We start from the raw sequence: 20501 nt of genomic DNA, 5'->3' as shown, positions 1-20501 counted from the left end.
AATCTCAGTAAAGATTCATCTTTGTATCTTTACTGTCTTTCTCTTTTGGTGTCCATATGAAAATAATGAACATTCATTCAAGCTTGTTTGAAACTTTCCTGTATTGATGGGCAAATAAGGGTTCAAATTTGCTTCATGAACCAATTGTATTGATTTACTCCACTAGATGGCAGTGTTTGTTTAAATTGAGGGCTTTAAGAAATGGTAAGTCTGTGTACTTTCAGCCCAATGTTAAACAGAGTGTACCATCTAGCGGACTCAAAAAATACAACTGTGGTTCATGAACAGAATTTGAAGCTTCCCATCACTACTTTCCTGCCCTGCTGTCTCCTGAAGAAAAACAGTTAAAAGTTGCTCTTAAACAGATTAGTCTTTAAATGTAGCCTTATGTCTTGACAAAATGGTTTCTTACAGCTCATTAGCACTTTGGTCTCAAATGTCAGCTAATGTACTTTGCAAATTGAGGCATAATAGCTTCGCAACAAAAAAGCACAAGAATGATGGCGGAGAATAAAATCTGACAGAGCTGTCTGCACCAAAACACTCTCAAGTGAATAATTCAATAATAATTAAGGACACCTGAAACCGCCAGAAATGGAGCTATTACAGCTTCCCTGTAAACATGTCCATTTGGACATAATCGAATCAAATTCCAGCAGAGTTAGTGTTTGTAGTGAAAGTGTGACTAAATGCTAAGAAATTGAGCTGGAGGAAATTGAGTGAAAAAGTTTGGAAGTGTCATGATGAGCCCAGAAAGAATCTCTGGCATCAACTTTTTGATCTACCTAACTTTGTTTAATCCATACATTGCCAAGCAATTAGATCTAAAAAAAAAAAAAAAAAAGAAAGCTCTGTATCTACTAAAAGTCTTCCTCTAATGAAGAGTGCCTTCTGCTTTCGCCTTTTATGAATCTAGGCAAAATTATTTCATTGTATTAATAATGTTGGGCCACAATTTTTCATCAGGTCACTTAAGACCACACATTTCCTACTGAGATGTATTCAATCAAATCATAAAGTAGTTGCTATAATTGGTATTGTGTTTGTGCTGCATATGATTCCAAATCCACAAAAGAATATTCAGGCATATTTGCTGTTCTAATTCTGCAAATGTGCATATTTCCTGACATTTATTTTCTTTTTTTTCTGAATTATTTTTGCAGGCATGCGTGTGTGTGTGTGCATGCGCACGCTGAAAGAAAGCCTTGTTATTTTGTCATGGAGACTTTTGTCACAGGTATGACCCTTAATCAGGCTGAGTTCACCCTAAGTTTACTCAGTTGTTTTGCATTTTCTCAGCTTTGGGTGCTCTTTGTTTATTTCTGGAGAAATTTTCCAGCTCATTAATGAACAAACAAAACTTCAGGCTTGAGCCTGCTGTTTGTTGATGGATACATGGAAGAATAAAAGGAATGCTAGATGAAAGCGACACTGTATTTTTCACTCAATTTGATCATATCGTTGCATATATAGTTTATTTGTTACAGCTGCTACCTTGCTTCACTCCCCTTGATAAACAGCCAATGTCTAAACAGAAAGTATACATCTGGGTTACAGTTGGAAAATATAATTAAAGTATCTAATTTATTTTTAGGGCGGGGGGCTGAAATAAATTCAATAATAAAGACGACTGACAATGACTCGCATCCAAAAGCCACATTTTTTGCCTAATTAGTAGCAAGATAGCTGCCATCGCCCCAAATAGCAAAAATATGACCTGCCCTATAGAATAAACATAAAGTACCGGACTATAAGGCGCACCTAAAATCCTAAAATTTTCTCAAAAGCCGACAGTGCGCCTTATAGTCCGGTCCACCTTATATATGGACCAAATTCCTCAATTTAAACTGGCCCGAAGCATTGTGTCATGAAATCAATCATAAGTGGCCCGCTGAAGACTATGAATCATGAATCAAAAAGACTATGGATCATTATTTTGTGATTATAAAGTAATTTGTTGCGTCTGAAGTTGAAATAAAAAAGATAAAATGGAGAATGATTTGATTTGGATTAAAAATCTGACATGATGCATTAATGGTGCGCCCTATAGTCAGGTGCGCCTTATATAAGGACAAAGTTTTAAAATGGGCCATTCATTGAAGGTGCGCCTTATAGTCCGGTGCGCCTTATAGTCCGGAAAATACAGTGTTGAAAAAATTACATGAACCCTACACACTTTTAGCAACTATCTGTGAGCATTAATAAGTGTGTCACCACCATTTGATAATTAAAAGTTGACATAATTATTTTTAACTTTTGGTTGCATTATATAAAATGGTCTATCTTTGGGGTTTTATGATACTTCACCCAAAAAAGAAAATCCATTGTATGCTGCGGATGTACTATGTAAAAAGCTTGGTGAAATGAGAGTAGAAGAAGATAATGCGAGTTTTGTGCAGCAGTTAAAAGCCAGCCTGATTGCATGTAATGCAGTGGAAATCCTTTTAAAGTTGGATGGATTAGAGTTAGTTAAAATATATGTCCGGATGTGGTGAGTCGACAGATGCAAACAATGGCTGTGATTGGCTTGCTTGAGACCACCATATCACTGAGAGTGTGACTCGTGCAAACTAAAAAGAAATGCTAATAGGGGCAGCGCTGAGCTGGGGAAAATGGAAGGAATATCCAAATTACTTAGACAAAGAGAAGATAATAAAGTTGAAGTGATATGAGCTGGGGATTGATTGTGTGTTTAAATTACAAAAGCGGCAAAGACAATTATTAGGGTGGTTTCATGGTTCAACCACTAAAATCTAATCGCCAAAATTGAAGAAAACATTAAATTGAGCATGTTTAATACAATCTTGATAATACTGTCTAGATATCCCATTTATACTGAAGTGTAGGGAATAGAGGAGGAAAATAACGATGTATGAAGGCAGAATTGAATTTCATTATTTAAGTCATGTAAAATTAGCTGTTGTTCAATAATACCCACATTTGTGTTTTCAAGTACGTAATTCATGGCTAATTGTGTTCTTGGATTGGTTATTAGAACTTATTTCGTTTGACAAACACTTCAATTAGAGAATCTTATCAAACACTTTGTTTTTCATTTACAACAATGATTTGAAGCCTAAAAAAAAAAAAAAAAAAACATGTCTCGCATCCTTAACCACTGTGACCATGGTGATGTCATGTTTGCTTTTTCTACATTTGGGTGCAACTGCATCAGCACCACACTTTGGCATTATAATAAAGTGATTATACCTACGATATAGCAGCCTGACACACTTTTTTTTTTAGAACAACCAAATATCTACATTAGATGCTGGACCAAAAATCTGAAAAACCTTCAAAGCTGACTTAAATTTAGATTTAGAAGTATTGGTCCAGATCTACACCACTTAGGTCTGTCTTAAAAAGCTATTAAGCAAAACAAATAAGACCTAAACAATGGAACCATTGGCAGTGTTTTCTTTTATGTCCTTAACTTAATACAAGTTAGATCATTTCTAAAATGTATATGTGGTTTATTGCATACACAAGCAGCTTTTATGGTTTATATGATACCCTTTTATGGGTGCACAAGTTAGAGGACGACATATCCTCAAAATGAGACAGATGCTTACAGCCCCCCCTAACCCTCTCCCCTCAGTGGACCACTTATAAATGTCTTACTTATGCTTTGAACATTTTTTTTGTGAACCTCATTCTTGCCTCAAATAGTTTCTAACTGTTGCCAAAGCCCTTCCCCTTTTTGCAGGGAGCTAAAGGAAGTATGACTCGAGGGAAAGATGATTATCTGAGCTGCTGAGAGCTGGGCAGCAGCAAAAGAAAGGATATGTTGAAGGGTTATTGTTAAGTGTGTTGTGGCACTACTTTTTTTTTGTGTGTAACTTTCCTTTGACAGGGTGCATACATTGAAAATGGTCCCCAGTCTTCTATGGCCATTGCGTTAGATCCATGACTAATGAGAAGCAGATTGATGGTCTGGATGGAGAGCTCAAAGTCAGCATCTAAGCTTCTCTAATGGTAAGACAAAAACTCATTACCACCTCACTTGATAAACATACAAAATGCACAGCGGTTTCTGTTAGAAGAACAGCGTTCACAATGTTGCCTTTAAATGTCTTACTTTGGTAAGAGTTTTTTTCTGGTTGCTGGAGTTGGGTTTAAGCATATACAAAACAGTTACATAGAGATGCTGTTGTATTTCTTGCAATTAGTACGAGTGGTATTGTGGGCATAATTTTTACTGTGAGCTGTCAAATACTGGAATCTTCAAGAAAACTACTGTACAGTATTTTTAGCAACTTTTTTTTTCTTGCACAGTAGAAACTTTTATCAAGCATTTTACAACTTTGACAGTTCGTGGTTTATAACCACACACGTGCTATTAAAAAAAAGGCTACGGACCACATTAGTTTTCCATTTAAAATGGAATCTCCACAGTCGATAAATACAAAAGTCCAACTTAACTAAAATGTCACTGTCCCGCTTGCTCGGTACAATAATGCAGTGCTAAAGCAACCTAAATAAAAATGACAAAATTTACTCATCAAAGTATTTTATTGACAGATGTGCGTGCAAGGCATACACAATATTCATTAAACTTTTACTTCAACAACTAAATAACACACTTGCATTCCATTTTTGAAATCGGTTTATTTCTAAATATTTATTGAGCTGCTGTTTTTAATTAACTTGAATGTACAGTACAGTTTTATTGAATCCTTATTCAAAGTACAGTTTGTCTTCATCCTATATTTAAGCACATTGTTAAGGTTCAAACAATCCATACTGTTGCATTAACTCACATTTGTAAATACTCATTTTTAGAATAAAACCTCAACCTCAATTTTGTTGTCAATTGTGTTATTTTGTGTAAAAAGTGTGATAACCACTGTTTTGCGGCTTATAATTGTAGTGAGTGTGAGCAGAGGCGAAATCGATCGATAGTGGCCCACTAATATTCTTTTAATGACTTTATAAACAGAGACTCGAGCAGATTTCAGCCGTATGATTAGCGTAATCTTTGCATTTTGCATGCAACACACACACACACACACACGCACACACACTTAGGTTTCTGTGGTTTCCCATTTTCTTTCACTGAGAAACAATTTGCATGTCTCCTTAAAGCTAGACTGAATATGATAGACTGACATATTGATTCCGAAGCTAATGGGCACTTTTGTCTAATGGCACACTTAAAAGTTTTTCAGTTCAAGCACCATCGGCCTCGTGTTAGAATTGTCCAAGGGAGTGAAGTTAATTCCCTGTATAGACCACAAATTTGGGTCTGTCAGAGTTACAATAGTTTTAGTTGCCTAACTATGTTAGGTGATTTTAAAAAAGATGCTGTTTTCATTCATCTCGAGTGGATGTTATTGTAGAAGAAATAAAGTTACCAAAGTGTTTCATTAATTGGTTTACAAATGAGAAGTGGATTAATATACATTGCAGAGAAAAGCTAAGGATGACTTCTTGATGTACCAAAACATTATCGATGTTTATTTGTATGTTCTGCCCCTGCTCAACAGCTAGAGGGCAATAAGTCAAACAGGTGGGAGCCCGGATGCGAGCTGTCCATGATAATGTTTCCCGTTCTGCTGAGGCAGCAGATTTTGTAAATGTCCTTCTGGGAAAGGAGGGAACATCCAATGACCTTCTGAGAGCAGCGTTGGAAAGTCAGCAGCTTTCCTTCCATGTTTTGCCTCCTGAGCACCCTCAGACGGAGCAGGCAATGTCGTACCTTCTACCTTTTTAGTATCTGTGGATTATCTGGCGTATCTATTTGAAGTCCAAAATGATTTAATTCAATCGTACTGAACACGACAAAGTAAATATCAGGATATTTTCCATGCCAGCTTAATATTTTGTTATTTCGGAGTAAGATTGATGATTTCAACTATGAAACTCTCATTGTGTTGTAATTGACTGCACTGTGATAGTTAGGGATTACAGATTATGGTACATTTGTTTTATTTCTGGTTAAAATGTGATCCACAACAAACACCACTTATTGTAATTCCCTTAACATGAAATCATCTCACTTTTCAAAATGAATCCAAGCATCCTGCAAAAAACGGGGTTACTTTGTTTACGATGTCTGAAATGTCGGAAATGATTACTGGGGGGAATTTTCGTCTGACTGTGTTTCCTTTTACTGGCTGAATTATTCTCATAAACGTTTCCTGGAAGCTTATCAGTTAGGGTCGCTCTTCAATGTTCTATGCATATTTTCTTAGTTTGTTGTCCATTAAAATGATCAAAAACACATGATTTTATAGCCATGAATATTTCTTAGTTAATGATTGCACATTTACCAGTATTCACTTGCATTTAAGACAGTTAATCAGACTTGACAACTGGGAGTAAATGTTATTATCAATATTCCTTCATGCTTAAATTATTTATTGCAATAATTTTGATTCTGAAATCTTACTTGAATTGCTGACTGTATACAGATTAATGTATGTAAAATATAATTAAAAAAAAATAAAAATACACATGGTAGGCCAACTACCACATTTAAAAAATGTAGTATGTGTAAAGTATGTGTGTTGTGTGTGTTTACACAAAATGGATGATGGATTTTGTATTTCTTTTCAAGGTGGAAGAGCCGTATTCTTCGTAGTGATATTGTTCTCCACAATCTGAAGTGGACATGCCATCTCATCTGGACACCATGAACACATCAATGGAAGCACCCTCCAACGACACCCCAATCTGCTACTCCATTAACAATCCTCCATTTAAGATTGTCCCCACCATCGCCTCAGCTTACTTCTCTTCCATCTTCAGTGTGTTGGGTATCACCTCCAATCTCGTCGCCTTTGTGGTTCTCGTCAAATCATTCCAACGGACTCGCAGCAGCTCGCGTTCTTCCTTTCTCATTTTCCTGGGTGGCCTGGTGGTCACTGACTTCATGGGTCTGGTGGTTACAGGCAGCATTGTGGTCTCCTTTCATGTGACACACTTCAACTGGCGTAATTTAGATCCACACTGCCATTTCTGTAACTTCATGGGCATGTCAATGGTCTTCTATGGACTGTGCCCACTGCTGCTTGGTGCTGCTATGGCTTTGGAGCGCTTCATTGGCATCACCCGTCCATTTGCACGTACCACCACCATGCCCAAGAAGCGAACAGTCTTCATTTTGCTGCTGGTGTGGTTCATTGCCAGCTGCATAGCGTCGCTGCCTCTGACCGGAGTCGGGAGCTACCACATGCAGATACCTGGCTCTTGGTGTTTTTTCAACATTAGTTCAGAGGGCAGTGACCTGACCTTTTCTGTGCTCTTCTCCATGGTCGGGTTGACATGTATTGCGGTGTCCTTTGTGTTGAACACCGTGAGTGTTGTGACGCTCATCAAGGTGTGCTGCGGACAAGATAAGATGCAACGTCCCCGAGACCAGGAAGTGGAAATGATGGTGCAGCTTATCCTGATCATGGCCATCGCTTCCATCTGCTGGTGCCCGATGCTGGTAAGTCTGTTTGTCCGAATGGTAATCCAAAATATAATACTGCAATGATTTAATTTGAGTCATATTTTCTGTACTAATCATGAGAATTTGTCCCAGACACAAAAGGTCAGTTTAAATTAAATTTAAATTACAGTTGTAATTTTAGTCAAGGCAGTTTCCCAATTTAGCACAGTGAACGATTCATCGTTGCCAATATAAATCAGTGAACGCTTTGTCATTGCCTTTATAAGGACACGAGACTGCAACGAAAATAAATAAGAAAACATTCACGGTACATTTCAAGAAGGGTTTCCAAAGCATGTCTTTAGGACACAAAAATTAACCGACTCAGCGTAGTAACCACCATATGGCATCACTCTAACATCTGAAAGGCATCTAAAGCATTTAGCACCCTATTCTGACATTTTAATCTTTTTTTTTTCTTTTATCAGCACTACCATAATGGGGCATCATGCCATCCTAGGAGATTTTACTGTGCTTCCTTTCTACACGCTTCATTGCTCATCAGCAATGCAACGTCCTCGTGAGCTGAACTAAAAGCCTGCCGATAACCTGAGGGACTTTAACTCTCTACAGTAGTTGATATTTGCTGTACAGCACAGGCAAAGTCAGCATCCTCAAAAAGAAAACTACTCTTACATGTATGCCATGTCGGTCTCCATGGAGATAGTAGAAATCAGCAAATTGTTCTAGCTAAAAGCAAGCTAAAAGCAAATAAAAACACTTGCCAGCGCTCCATAGAAGGTGGTGTTAGATGATACGGTCAGTGCTCCATCACTGTCTGTTTTTGACCTTTGGCAACTGCAGCGGAACCTCAAAATAGACCAAGACAATAAACTTCAACGTAGGAAAGTGATATACACATCTGTCCTGGCTGCTGAGTACCATTCTTTTTCACTTGGTTAACATGAAAACAACTTCATCTATTTTCTCGCAACTAGCTGATGCTGAAAGAAGTAACAAACATTTGTCTTGCATTTTTAGATGATGTGATAAATTTTGCAAATGGCATATTCCGATAAAAAGTCTTCATAATCTCTTTCACTTCTCTAAATACAGCCGTCACTCAAAATCAGAGTTAATGTTTGCAAACAATTCATGTTTAGATTTAAATGACCAGAATATTCATGTTAAAACATTGCAACAAGAATTGCCCAAGTCTTTATATAAAGATTTAGATTATATAATACAGCAAAAAATATGGGTGTGACGTGTATAAGCCCATTAAATACAATATTTGGTTTGCGGCCCTGGTCTTACTTTGGTTGTGTGATACCTTGCACAGATTTATATTCTGGTGAATTCTTCGACTGGGGAAGCCGTAAAAGGTGAAAGTATTTTGTTGTACATACGCTTGGCCACCTGCAATCAAATATTTGACCCCTGGATATACATCATATGTCACCTTTCCCGAATAAGGCGAGTGAAATGTGAATGTTAGATGACTCGCACAGTTTCATCATAATCATCAGTCACCCCACTTAACATCGGTCTGGAACTCCACCAAGCCAAACAAACCATGAGGTCATTCATTTTTTTCAATGGCCGTTCTCCTCTAACCCACCAAATCGCTGGGTTAGCCATTGTCTCATCTTTTTGTGATGCTGCTGCTGTTTGTTTATACTTGCTTTTTATGTCCTGTCATTTGTTAAAGGCATGTTACACAGTGCTGTCTTTTATCATGCGGAAAATATGTAAACTGTAGCATCCCACTTTTCAGCGTTTCAAATAATCTATGAGAACAATATTGCATGACTGTTTTGTATGTGTGCTGCAGTGTATTGTCAAACTAGCCTCATTGTCACTTGGCATGGATATGGCTGCTGTTCCAATGAGTAACTGCTTGTCGTATTTATGGTAAACTGCAGACATACAAACTGTTGATCTCTGTGGCATGTCTGCCCTACCAAAGCTGTATTTTTATATTACCGTATTTTCCGGACTATAAGGCGCACCGGACTATAAGGCACACCTTCAATGAATGGCCCATTTTAAAACCGTGTCCTTATATAAGGCGCACCGGACTATAAGGCGCACCATTAACGCATCATGTCAGATTTTTAATCCAAATCAAATCATTTTTTATTTCAACTTTAAACGCAACAAATTACTTTATAATCACAAAATAATGATCCATAGTCTTTTTGATTCATGATTCATAGTCTTCAGCGGGCCACTTATGATTGATTTCATGACACAATGCTTCGGGGCAGTTTAAATTTAGGAATTTGGACCATATATAAGGCGCACCGGACTATAAAGCGCACTGTCGGCTTTTGAGAAAATTTTAGGTTTTTAGGTGCGCCTTATAGTCCAGAAAATATGGTAATCCATCTATCCATTTTCTGAACTGCTTCATGTCATCAATAATGCCAGTTGACTGTGCAATTCAACAATGATAAAAAGCCGCTGTGGAAAGGTTAATCCAACATAATTGTCAGGCCAGGTTAATCCAATTAATTCCATCCATTTCATTCTTAACTCTCATTTTTCATCATACTTTGTGCTTGTTCATTTTGTGTCATTAATACAAGTGTGACTTCCCCGGTTGAATTATCACCACATCTATGGTACTTAATTTATTCAATCTGATTTGTTTTGTTTCTTTCCTCCTCCATCAGGTCTTTATTGCACAAACTGTGCTGAGTGGACGTCCTCTCCAGGTCACATATCTTCTGCTGTGGCTGCGCTTTGCATCCTGGAACCAGATCTTAGACCCATGGGTGTATATCCTGTTTCGCAGGGCGGTATTACAGAGAGTCTACCCCCACATGGACTGGTCCCGATGGTCCACCTTAAACCAATCTTTCAGGAGCACCATTAACAGATTAACACATTCTTCTTCACTTGGACGGCCTCTCAGCTCAGATGAAATGGGACAGAATGAAAAATTAAATGAAACACCCCTTACACTAGAAAGCCACTACTTGGATGGTTGATCTCTGGTTCAGCGAACAGAAGAAGCTTGGTTATAGTAATGATCTGCTTTGCAGTCAGTGCTGACTTGCTGTCTTGAGTGACACCCTGTGGAAGATCCCGTCTTGACTCTTACCCCAACACATACACCATAATGAAAAACATGCTGGAGTGGACCATAAATTGAATTGTAATCAATAAGAAGACAGCAACAGCGACGAATCATTACAATTATGGGACTGTGGTACTTTATCAAAATAACATTTGCTTTGTCTCGCATTGTGTTTGCTTTGTTTGATAGACAAATAATTTCAAAATGCAAAATCTCCTAACTCTGTCATGTAATTTACATTTCCCATCATTCCCCAACTCTATCTGTTCTGCATATGATGACTCCACAGTACACATATGCAGTAATCGCATTCCCATCAATAATAATAATGATAAAGCATGTATGCATTTTTAAGTGGAAAAATAATAGGGTTCCATAAGGAACAACAAAGATCACTGGCAATACAATATAAAGACAATATACTGCAAAACATTACAATTTATGACATAGATCTTATTTTTCCCATCACATTATTTGCAACTAGAACAGAACAGAACAGAACAGAAAAAATAAAAACAAACAGTCAACACTAAGGAAATTACTCTACAACATTATAGCATAAATATTGTGAGATAGATGACCCCGATGCCAAATCGTCACTCAATCTCTTGATTAAAAACTTTATGCAATAATCTACTGTGATTATTTTAAACACAGGCACACTTGAGAGATACATGCGCACATTCACATTTTCATACTTGAGAATGATCAAGTTTCTATTTTCAAATGCATGTAAGCTATGCATGATTGTCTGTCATATATGCATTAGTTGGAAAAAATGTAAAAGTTGTGCTACAAAAGAAACCACTGCAATTTGTATTTAAATGAGTAATACAAAGAAATGTTTGTGGAAAATATTTGTAGCTTTATTAATTATGGTATACTTACCTTATCAATTCATATTTGCATGAACTCTTAGATAGCAATTAACATTGATAATATCATGTGGTATCTGTCCCAAAATGGTTTTGGAAGACATTAATACAATATTTGTTGAATATTTTCCCAGGAGCCGCTGAGTAAGACATCTAAGGATGTCCGAAATATTGCTGTCTTGAGTGTGCTACTGGGAACTGTGGTATTCTGTTTTTTATTCTGCTTTCCAAGATGTTTGACCTTGAGGTTTGAATGGTTTGAGATATTGTGAGTGGAACTGCTTCCTTATAAAGACTATGAAAATAAAGGAAAGAAAAAAACATCCACTCATTCAGTACTTCTCACAAACTAGAACAAAATTATATTGTATTTTATTCTTCATTTAATATGAAATGTGCCATACATCTTGTTTATCTTTGCAAAACCAGACAACCAATAATAGTAGTCTCCTTTGAAAGTATAGTAGTGATGGAATATTTACTCCATAAAAGGGAAATATTTTGTTACATGCTTGTGTCTCTTTCAGAGAAAAACAATAATGCACCTCTGAGTCAGTGTTACAAAAGAAACCCATTTAATTTCTTGCATGACTATGATTCTTAAGAAGCCTTGAACTGAAAATTCCTCATAGATTCACAAGAAGATATCTGACTTCCTGATTTTGATCCAAGACTGATTGTTTTTCCTGCTGCAGTTATTGCCTGACAGATGCTTGGAAGTCATTATCTACACAGCCAAGAGGATTTTTTTTTTTAAACAAATACCATGTTACTTTGAAAAACAGCTGTCTGTCCGGGATACAGATAATATATTTTTTTAAATAAGCACAATATGAACAATCAGTATTGTTGTAAACATGATTATTTATTTTTTCTATTGACTTTCTGTAAATGCAATGCATTTTCTTTGCATTATTTATTTGACTTGAAAATGTACGTGGTGGTTAAGTTCTCAGTCTGATGTGAACATTAATATGCCTAGAGACCAAAACAGAAAGCATACATTAATTTTCAGTCCCTGTCATGGTTCAAGAAGAAAGTTATTCTTGCATAAATGTTAAATGTATGCAAGCATTAAACATTTATGAAGGAATTAAACATTCATGTAAGAAATGAGAAGGCTACAATGCCTTCTTATAATTGGATGTGCCAGGGAACATAGCTCTCCGGTCTCCACACAAATCTAGTTTCTCTCATTCTTCACGTCACCAATTACTCCCCAGACGTCAAACAAAAACACGTCAGGAAACGCGAAATCTCCCAGGACTGAGTCCAGAGCTTCTGCAAAGTCATCAGGGTTTTTCTTGTCTTTGCCTGCTTCCACAATGGTAGTTGCTGCACAGATAAAAGGATACACACATTTACACTTTCTCTGATTCATGTCAGTAAAAGATTGAATGATATTTGATGAGTTACATTACTTTTTAGATCAGTTTGTTCAACCATTCCGGTTTAGCTAAAAAGGATGTGTTGATGGTGAATGGTCGTATTTATATCTTATGTATTATTAGGAATATTCTTCACATTTACATTTTTATTTTAATCTTACCAGAATGATGAAGAATAGAGTAAGGAACAGAGCAGTCAAGTATAAAATGTTTTTTACGTTGATATATTCAACACAACCCCACTAGTGGTATGGTATTCTGATTATCATTGTGTTTGTGGAATATGAAATGAGCGACAAAATTCTCAAAGTTCTGCATCTCCGGGGGCGGCCATTTTGCCACTTGCTGTAGACTGGAAATGACATCATAAAAATGGACTCGGTGGGGTTTGTGCAGAAGACTGGAGCATGCAAAGTACGTAATCATAAACTGCAAGACCTTGAGGATGATGTAGTCAGCTGCACGTGTGAAATGGCCAATTGGATACCTCCTTGCATCCCCGCTTGTGCGTCTCTGTGTGACCTTTGGCCCAAATATAGCAACTATTCATATAGACTGTACGCCAGTATGGCATTCTTACCAAGCTCTAAATCTCGAATGCCCATGTAGCTTTCCAGCAGGTCATCCACTTTCATGGTGGCACGTTCTTCAAACTCATTCTGCTGAGGAAAATGTACTGTTTAAAATTCACAACTCAAGTTATGCATTTAGCTTTTTAAACTACGATGTATCCAATGAAATTGGCTTTTAGGATCAAAGCTATTTTGGCGAGCAGTACATTTTCTGGGTGATTGCTTCATGTTCTTTTTATGGCAAATTTTTTGCTGTTACTGTATGTTAACTTTGTTTCCATAGTTACCTGGAACCTTCCAGGTGTGGGGTAAAGTCTCCAGGAAGTGTGTATGTGTCGCTGATAGTTCAACCACTATCCTGCAAACTTACCACTTCCTGGACGGTAGCGGAACCTTTGGAACGAAGGCGCAGAGTTTCCCTTCCATTGGTTATTTTGCCCTCAGTTGACTTTGGTGCTTTGGTCCTCATTCCAATCATGTCTAAACACACACACATCCACACACGACGTGTAATATAATCAGAGATTACCCCTTTTTGTGTGTGTGTGTGTGTGTGTGTGTATTATAAGAGGCCTTTACCCTTTGTCCCTACTGTATCTTTTTATTTAAGAAAACCTTTTCTAGTTAAAAAGCTGAACTATCTTCCTTGCAAGATGAGTATGCATCATTTCCAACGATTTATATTGTTATATTATATTGTATTTTCCCACCATTAACATATTTGGCATATTCAACTGTAAAAGCATAATTTATCTAACAAGTGTTGCAGATATATACAGTTGATAATCAAGAAGCTTCCCATGAGAGTAGAAATTTAGATATGGACTGGGTCATTTGGAAAAATTATTTCATCCATCTAGCTAGTTGGAATTGTTTGTCCGTGTTTCCCAGTAAACTACGTCAATTAATGTAGAGTTGGATGTGTCACTCTCTGCCAGAAGGGCGATTATTTAGAGATGATGATAGGGGGGTGGGGGTTACATTGTTGAGCCGCCTACATATTTTCCTGTCTGGCGACCATGAAATCTGCATGCACTTTACAAATACAGTAAATGTCCCTGTTCCCACTCGCTTCCACTGCTCCTCAGGCATGTGTGTGTCAGTGGGAATATTTCCCACTCATTCAACAAGTACATTATCCGGTAAGAGTTCACTTATGTTGGACCTGGGGAAAAGCCAGATTCGCAATATCTGATACATAGTTCATCTTGAAGCTTGGGTTGATACAAGGTTTCTTGAGTTCGTCTGTTCCAAAGTCATTGACACATGTGGACAAACATTTTAGTACCCCTATGCTAATGAAAAACTAAATAAAAAATAAAAATGGATTGAAACATAATTTCATTATAACGTGCAATTCAAAAATGTTTGTCTGTGACCTGGTGATAAGGTCAAGAAAAGACAAACTACCGAGTCTGTTTGAGATGTAATCTCACCCAAAGTGGCCCTTGTTACATTGTACTGTACGGTGGAAGTCACCTCATTGACACCTCATTTTGTTTTCGATCTAATACAAAAGGCCTACGACAGAAAGGCTCCAGCCCTGTCCGTTTCATTCACTCACAACGACAAACCGGTACTCCTTAATTTCCTTTCCAATGTGTTGTGATTAAGTGTGATGAATAAGGCTTTTGGGAAAACATTTATGGGACAGAGAAAGGGAGACAGACGCCTACATGGCGAGGAGTTTTGTAAATAAACCAAAGGTTAATTTGATGTTGTTTTGATTATCCAGGATTACGTTGCCAAGGAAAGTATCATCAAAGTGTGTCCTCAAAGTGCGACCAACAAGTCTCAACGTATGTTCTTCCCATTGGTGTATAAATGTGTGTGTGAATGGGTGAATGTGATGCATTGTAAAGTGTGGGTGTAGATAAAAGTGCTATATAAGTTCAGTCTATTTACCATTTTTTGGGATACGATGTTATGTAGAGGTGTACTTATTGCAATTTTACAGAGAAATTATACTATTTATAGTCACTTGGGAGAGTTGGGGGGGCATGAAATATTTTCTTCCCGAGGGTGGGGGATAACAGTAAAAGATTGAGAAGCACTGACGTAACCAACGCACATTTACAGTAAATCAAGTCACATTTTTGTCCATTGGCCACTCGGGTCCATGTTCAATCACCAGACCACAGATACAATTGCACCCTTGGTTTCATTTTACAAAATCAGTCGGAATGGTAAGGTTCAATCTTCAAAGTAATGCTGGGAAATAGCCACACTTCCTGTTTTGCGCCCTTTCTGATGATAGATACTGCCTGCCTTGTTTTGTTTTTTGGAGGGTTAGATTGATTAAAAGACCTACGTCACTTCCTGCAGGCTTATACGCTCTCATCATCCTAATAAGGCTCTTTTCACACGCATTATCTTTTTTTACATAATTTGCTGAACATAAAGTTATCATTGACGTAACGAAACATCCATCCGTCAAAGTATATCAGCTCTTACGCAATGCATTTTGCATTCACAAGGCAGGATGGTGGATTTGACTTTAACAACAAATGTAAAAATTCATTCTCACACTATCAAACCATGAGCATACAGTAGAAATTATTGTAGGATACTTAAAATGGAATTAAGTATTCTCAAATTTACTCTGATGTTAATTATTCTTTAAAGAGCAAATGTAATCTCACCAAAGGCCCTCTTGGGTCCGACCAGGCGTAAAGTAAAGGGAATGCCTCTTGGTTGCTCTTTGAGCATCTTGGCCACTTCGTAATGTCGACACCCCACAATGCTCTGGTCGTTGATGGCCTCAATGTGGTCACCAACACACACCGTCTTGAGTTGATCTATAGTGCTGCCTTCTTTTATTCTCTAAGGGGAGAAAGAATCCACTTTTAACTCGTTTAAGTGACCATGTGGTCTAATTAGAAGAAACTGAAAACATAAAGGTGTCAATTTAAAGAAGATAGTTGGTTTGATATATCCAAAAAATTCTCTCTCATTGTGGTGAAAGAAAAATATTCGTTACAGCACACTGTCCTTATTCACCTTGATGAATGCATAACCAGCACCATTGTCTGTAATGGTGAGCCCCAATGCATCCTCTGTCTTGGTCACCTCCACCTCCTTAGTCTCTCCTCTGACATGAGCAAATATGAAATCCTCCAGTCCAATCTGCCCCCCGAGTAACTTCTGCATGTCCACTTTATAGGAATTGAGGGTGCAGAACAGAATCTAAAATACGGGAAAGATGGGTGCATCTCAATAAATGATCAAAAAGCTAAATAAAATTGAGCATAAATACAATAACATGGAGGATTGAGCAGCAATTTTAACGCCTGCTACCCTAAAGCAAATTTCCACTCATTAATATTTAATTGTAAAAATTAAATGCCATATTTTAATGATGTGCAAACGATGTACACATTGTAAGTAGTTTGTAGGAAAATTGAAAGGATTTTTTTTTCTGTGTACTTTATTGCTGAAAAATGATCGGTTGTACTGCAATTTAGCTCCAGTAAACTGTCATGTAACGGAAACTCCCCAACTGTGCTTTATGGATTTTGAACAGCAGGGGGAAACAATTTACAAGAGAAGACATGCAGGGTGGATTACATACAGTACTGCATTATGTTTAGTCTTTCATGGATTGCTTCATTCATATTTTTCCTATTGAATGTGCTTAACATTTGATTTGTAACTGCTGGTTTTAAATTATCCCTAGATATGTATTACTCTCAATGTTTCTTCAAATGAATGTGCAACCTTCTGTTTTTTTAAAACAGTTCAATTTTGTCAAGTCTGAGAAGAAAGCAAAATTTAAACTGTGCCAAAGAAAAATAACAATAAAACCCGAATTGATTTGGGGAAACTAACTTTTTTTTTTCATAGGCTACAAGAAAAATAGAAGATAACCTCCGTCACTTATTATCTAACCTGGCACTTAGCTATTGCTCACATGCGATACTAAAGCCTGACTACAGTTCAAGGTCTTTTTTGTGATGTCGCTGCACTGTTAAGTTAGCAGCCGCGCTTCAGTTCACATAAGAGCAAGGTTGTGCTCCTCGTTATCTTGAATATCCTTATTACATGTCTGACTGCTGTTAGAAGCTTTTAGATGTTTGTTGAAGGATTTTATCTATGTGCAAAACTAAAGGTAGTTTATTAATTTGTGAAATCTCCCTGAAGGTCATTTGGAAGCCAAGGCCCTCATGGCAGGCTGAGTTAAAAGTTCAATTTGTACATTTATGCTACTTGATAAAATGTTTATTGATGAACTAACATAATGTATTCTCAACTCATAAGAATATGAAAGTCCATGTTTTATTCGCAAGGAATTCGTAGTATTAACATCCAACATTGGATTATTTGCATCTTGCGTGACTTTAGCCAGTCACGTCAGCATAATTGTGGCTAGTGTCTTGTTGATAAGAATGTGAAGGATGGCTTTTGTGGAATATACTTGGTCTAATCTTCACTTCCGTGCGTCCTTCAAGGAGAAATGCAGATAGCAAAAGCCTTCATATCGACCTTAATATCACCACAGATTGGCACTGCAAGTGTTTTACTGCTCAGTGAATTGTACAGTCTTTTTTTTTTTGAGCGAACATACTGATTAGCATAGAGATACAGTTATTGTACAGCTACATATTTGCAACTTGAAAGTTTTCAAAATCAAGTAGGCTACACGTGCGAAGGAACTGATATGCAAACTGACACTTGGATTCTGCGTCATCTTTTTCTGACTGCTGTAGATCATAGGTGTCAAACTCAAGGCTCGGGGGCCAGATACGGCCCGCCACATCATTTTATGTGGCCCCCGAAGACAAAAACTACAAATTGTCTTCACTTTTAAAGAAATAGATATTCCTTGAAATTTTTGTTAACATTCATCTTTTAAAAGTTTTTGAAAATTTTTAGTCACCAGTTTCAAACCTAGTTATTCATCAGTTTGTTGTGTAGCCTATACTGTATATAATAAAAGACGTTGACGGTCATAATGGCCCTCCGAAGAAAATTATGACTACGATGCAGCCCGCAACAAAAGAGTTTGACACCCCTGCTGGAAATAAAGAACCCCATGAATGTTAGAAGACATTACTACTAATAAATAAACATTCCCCTTAAAGTGATTATATCTTATATTCATAATTTAAACCATGAATTTGCCGCAAAGTATGATCCCTAAACACGCTAATAGAATTGCCAATGCTTAGAAAAAAACACATCAAATATTGCTTTACCCTCAAATATACACTACCGTTCAAAAGTTTGGGGTCACAAAATTGTTTGGGTGACCCCAAACATTTGAACGGTAGTGTACATATTTATTTAGATAATTATTTATAGATTATATATATAATCTTCTGTGTAAAAAATCTTATAATATATATGTATACTTATATTCATAGATTTTTTATAATCTTGTACAAATATAAGATATAATTTATAATATTTAATTCATAATATTTTATTATAATAATATTTACACTACCGTTCAAAGGTTTGGGGTCACCCAAACAATTTTGTGACCCCAAACTTTTGAACGGTAGTGTACATCTTATAGCTGAGCAAGCAGATGCACAATGTACTTAACGTAAACGTAAGCAATTTTGGAGATGAGTGCAGTCCAGTATAAAACAATAAACATTTGACTTTATTGATGATGTTGATGCTCTTGCGGTGGCCTGATGGGAAACGCGACTGATTCGTGCATAAACTTCAGTATTTATACTGATGTGAAAACACTGGATCCATGCAGTGACAAATAACAATAGCAGTTAGTTATATTGTGCTGTCATGACCCATGTAAAGATAAGGTGTCACTTTGATAGTGTTTCATGAGAACCAAAATAAAAATCACCAAAAAGGCTTGATCAACTTGAATGAAATAGCACAGCTGACTTTCACTAAACCGGTTTTGTACCTCCAAGGGAGAGATGTTGAAAACTTCAGCAATCTTGGCATACAGCTCCTTGACATTGGTGAATCCATGGATTCGACCTGTGGGGCTTCCATGAGCCAGCTGCGTGTGGAAAATAAGCCTCGGCCGTGGGTATTCCGGCGGCCCCGTTGGTGGCGGTGAAGGAGGAGGAAGCGGAGGCGCTGTGGGCTCCATACGCCCCTGATTGTGGCTTTGGGCCTTGTGTCCTTCCATGGCCTCTGCCTCAGTTGCCTTGGACTCCTGTGGGCTCATAGCCTCCCTATTCTGCATCTGTTCACGTGCCTTCCTTCTCTGGTGGTGCAACCGCCCTAGCATAAAGAGACAAACACTGACCACCCCCTAGCTAGCTGGCCAACCATCCAACCACCATCAGCTTCGGGGAGAACTGACTGATGAATTAGTCATGAAAAAAAGCACGGTAACACTAGCTTCCATGTAGAAACCAAACACCCTTCGAGTGGATGACTGCATGCGTTACACCTGAGCCGTCGGTAGCTTAAACTCGGGAAATAGAATCAAGATAGATTGTAAAACTTACAAAATAGCACACAAATCCAGCATCAGCCTGCCTTTGCGGACTGCAACTTCTATTGAGTTTTTTTGTGTACGAAAAAGTGCAACTGCTGAGTAAGATGATTGTCAAGCTTAAAAAAAAAAAAAATGGCCCAGAAGAAGAGGTAAACTGATCGCCTTGCTTGGGGAGTGTAGGTACCTGCCTTGTCTAGCCTCACTGACTGACATGCTGGGGTGAATTCTTGGTGATGTAATGACCTTTTGGCTTGTGGAGACAGACCCTTCAACAGATATTTAATTTATATTGGCAATGCATATAACAAGAAAAACTGTGCATAATAGTTCAACAGTGCACCACTACACACTGCAAGCACAATAGTCATACTAATACATTCTGAAATTTGGCTTCTATCCACACCTGTCAGTAAAATTCAGAATCTTCCTGCTTGTCCACCTATCAAAGTCAAGTTCAACAAAATCGAGATAAACCAGCTGACCCGGTAGTTAGACATGGTCTGATCGGGCGTAACTTTAGACCTGTCTGTCACCAAATTGTCATTTAGCTGGATGCGTCTCCAAGAACACCTGCTGGCTACGGACGAACGCCCAGCTTGGCACAGACCTAATTAGAAAACGCCCTGCGCTTGCACGTAAAGGGAAAGCCACAATTGGCACGCTATCGCATCTGCGCCATCAATGAAAATAAAACCCATTATTATTCACTCGAGTGATTATTTTCATTGTAAGAGCAGAATTGTCGATCACTGTAAGGAATCTCTTTAAATTAGATTACTAAC

At 37.6% G+C, this 20501-nt stretch overlaps 2 protein-coding genes across 3 annotated transcripts; one reads left to right on the top strand and one right to left on the bottom strand.

The window, feature by feature from the left end:
* The first annotated feature begins 3703 nt into the window (after nucleotides 1–3703).
* Nucleotides 3704–11317, top strand: tbxa2r (thromboxane A2 receptor). Of its 2 annotated transcripts, XM_037250253.1 has the most exons (4): nucleotides 3704–3975; nucleotides 6560–7432; nucleotides 8718–8760; nucleotides 10054–11317. In XM_037250253.1, exons 2-4 carry the CDS (start codon nucleotides 6614–6616, stop codon nucleotides 10254–10256), a joined length of 1065 nt encoding a protein of 354 aa, XP_037106148.1. In that variant the 5' UTR covers nucleotides 3704–3975; nucleotides 6560–6613; the 3' UTR covers nucleotides 10257–11317. The 2 variants fall into 2 exon arrangements, with proteins under 2 accessions (XP_037106148.1, XP_037106147.1); XM_037250252.1 differs by lacking the exon at nucleotides 8718–8760 and having other exon boundaries at nucleotides 3706–3975.
* A 915-nt stretch (nucleotides 11318–12232) lies between these two features.
* Nucleotides 12233–19787, bottom strand: gipc3 (GIPC PDZ domain containing family, member 3). The gene is made up of 6 exons (XM_037249745.1): nucleotides 19174–19787; nucleotides 16296–16481; nucleotides 15938–16118; nucleotides 13666–13775; nucleotides 13304–13385; nucleotides 12233–12670 (listed from the first exon to the last, which is right to left on the bottom strand). Exons 1-6 carry the CDS (start codon nucleotides 19504–19506, stop codon nucleotides 12519–12521), a joined length of 1044 nt encoding a protein of 347 aa, XP_037105640.1. The 5' UTR covers nucleotides 19507–19787; the 3' UTR covers nucleotides 12233–12518.
* Nucleotides 19788–20501: the final 714 nt, after the last annotated feature.

Source organism: Syngnathus acus, chromosome 4 (genome assembly GCF_901709675.1).
Source record: "Syngnathus acus chromosome 4, fSynAcu1.2, whole genome shotgun sequence".
NCBI lineage: Eukaryota > Metazoa > Chordata > Actinopteri > Syngnathiformes > Syngnathidae > Syngnathus > Syngnathus acus.
The sequence above is the reverse complement of the archived record's forward strand: the minus strand, read 5'-3'. Positions and strand labels throughout refer to the sequence as shown.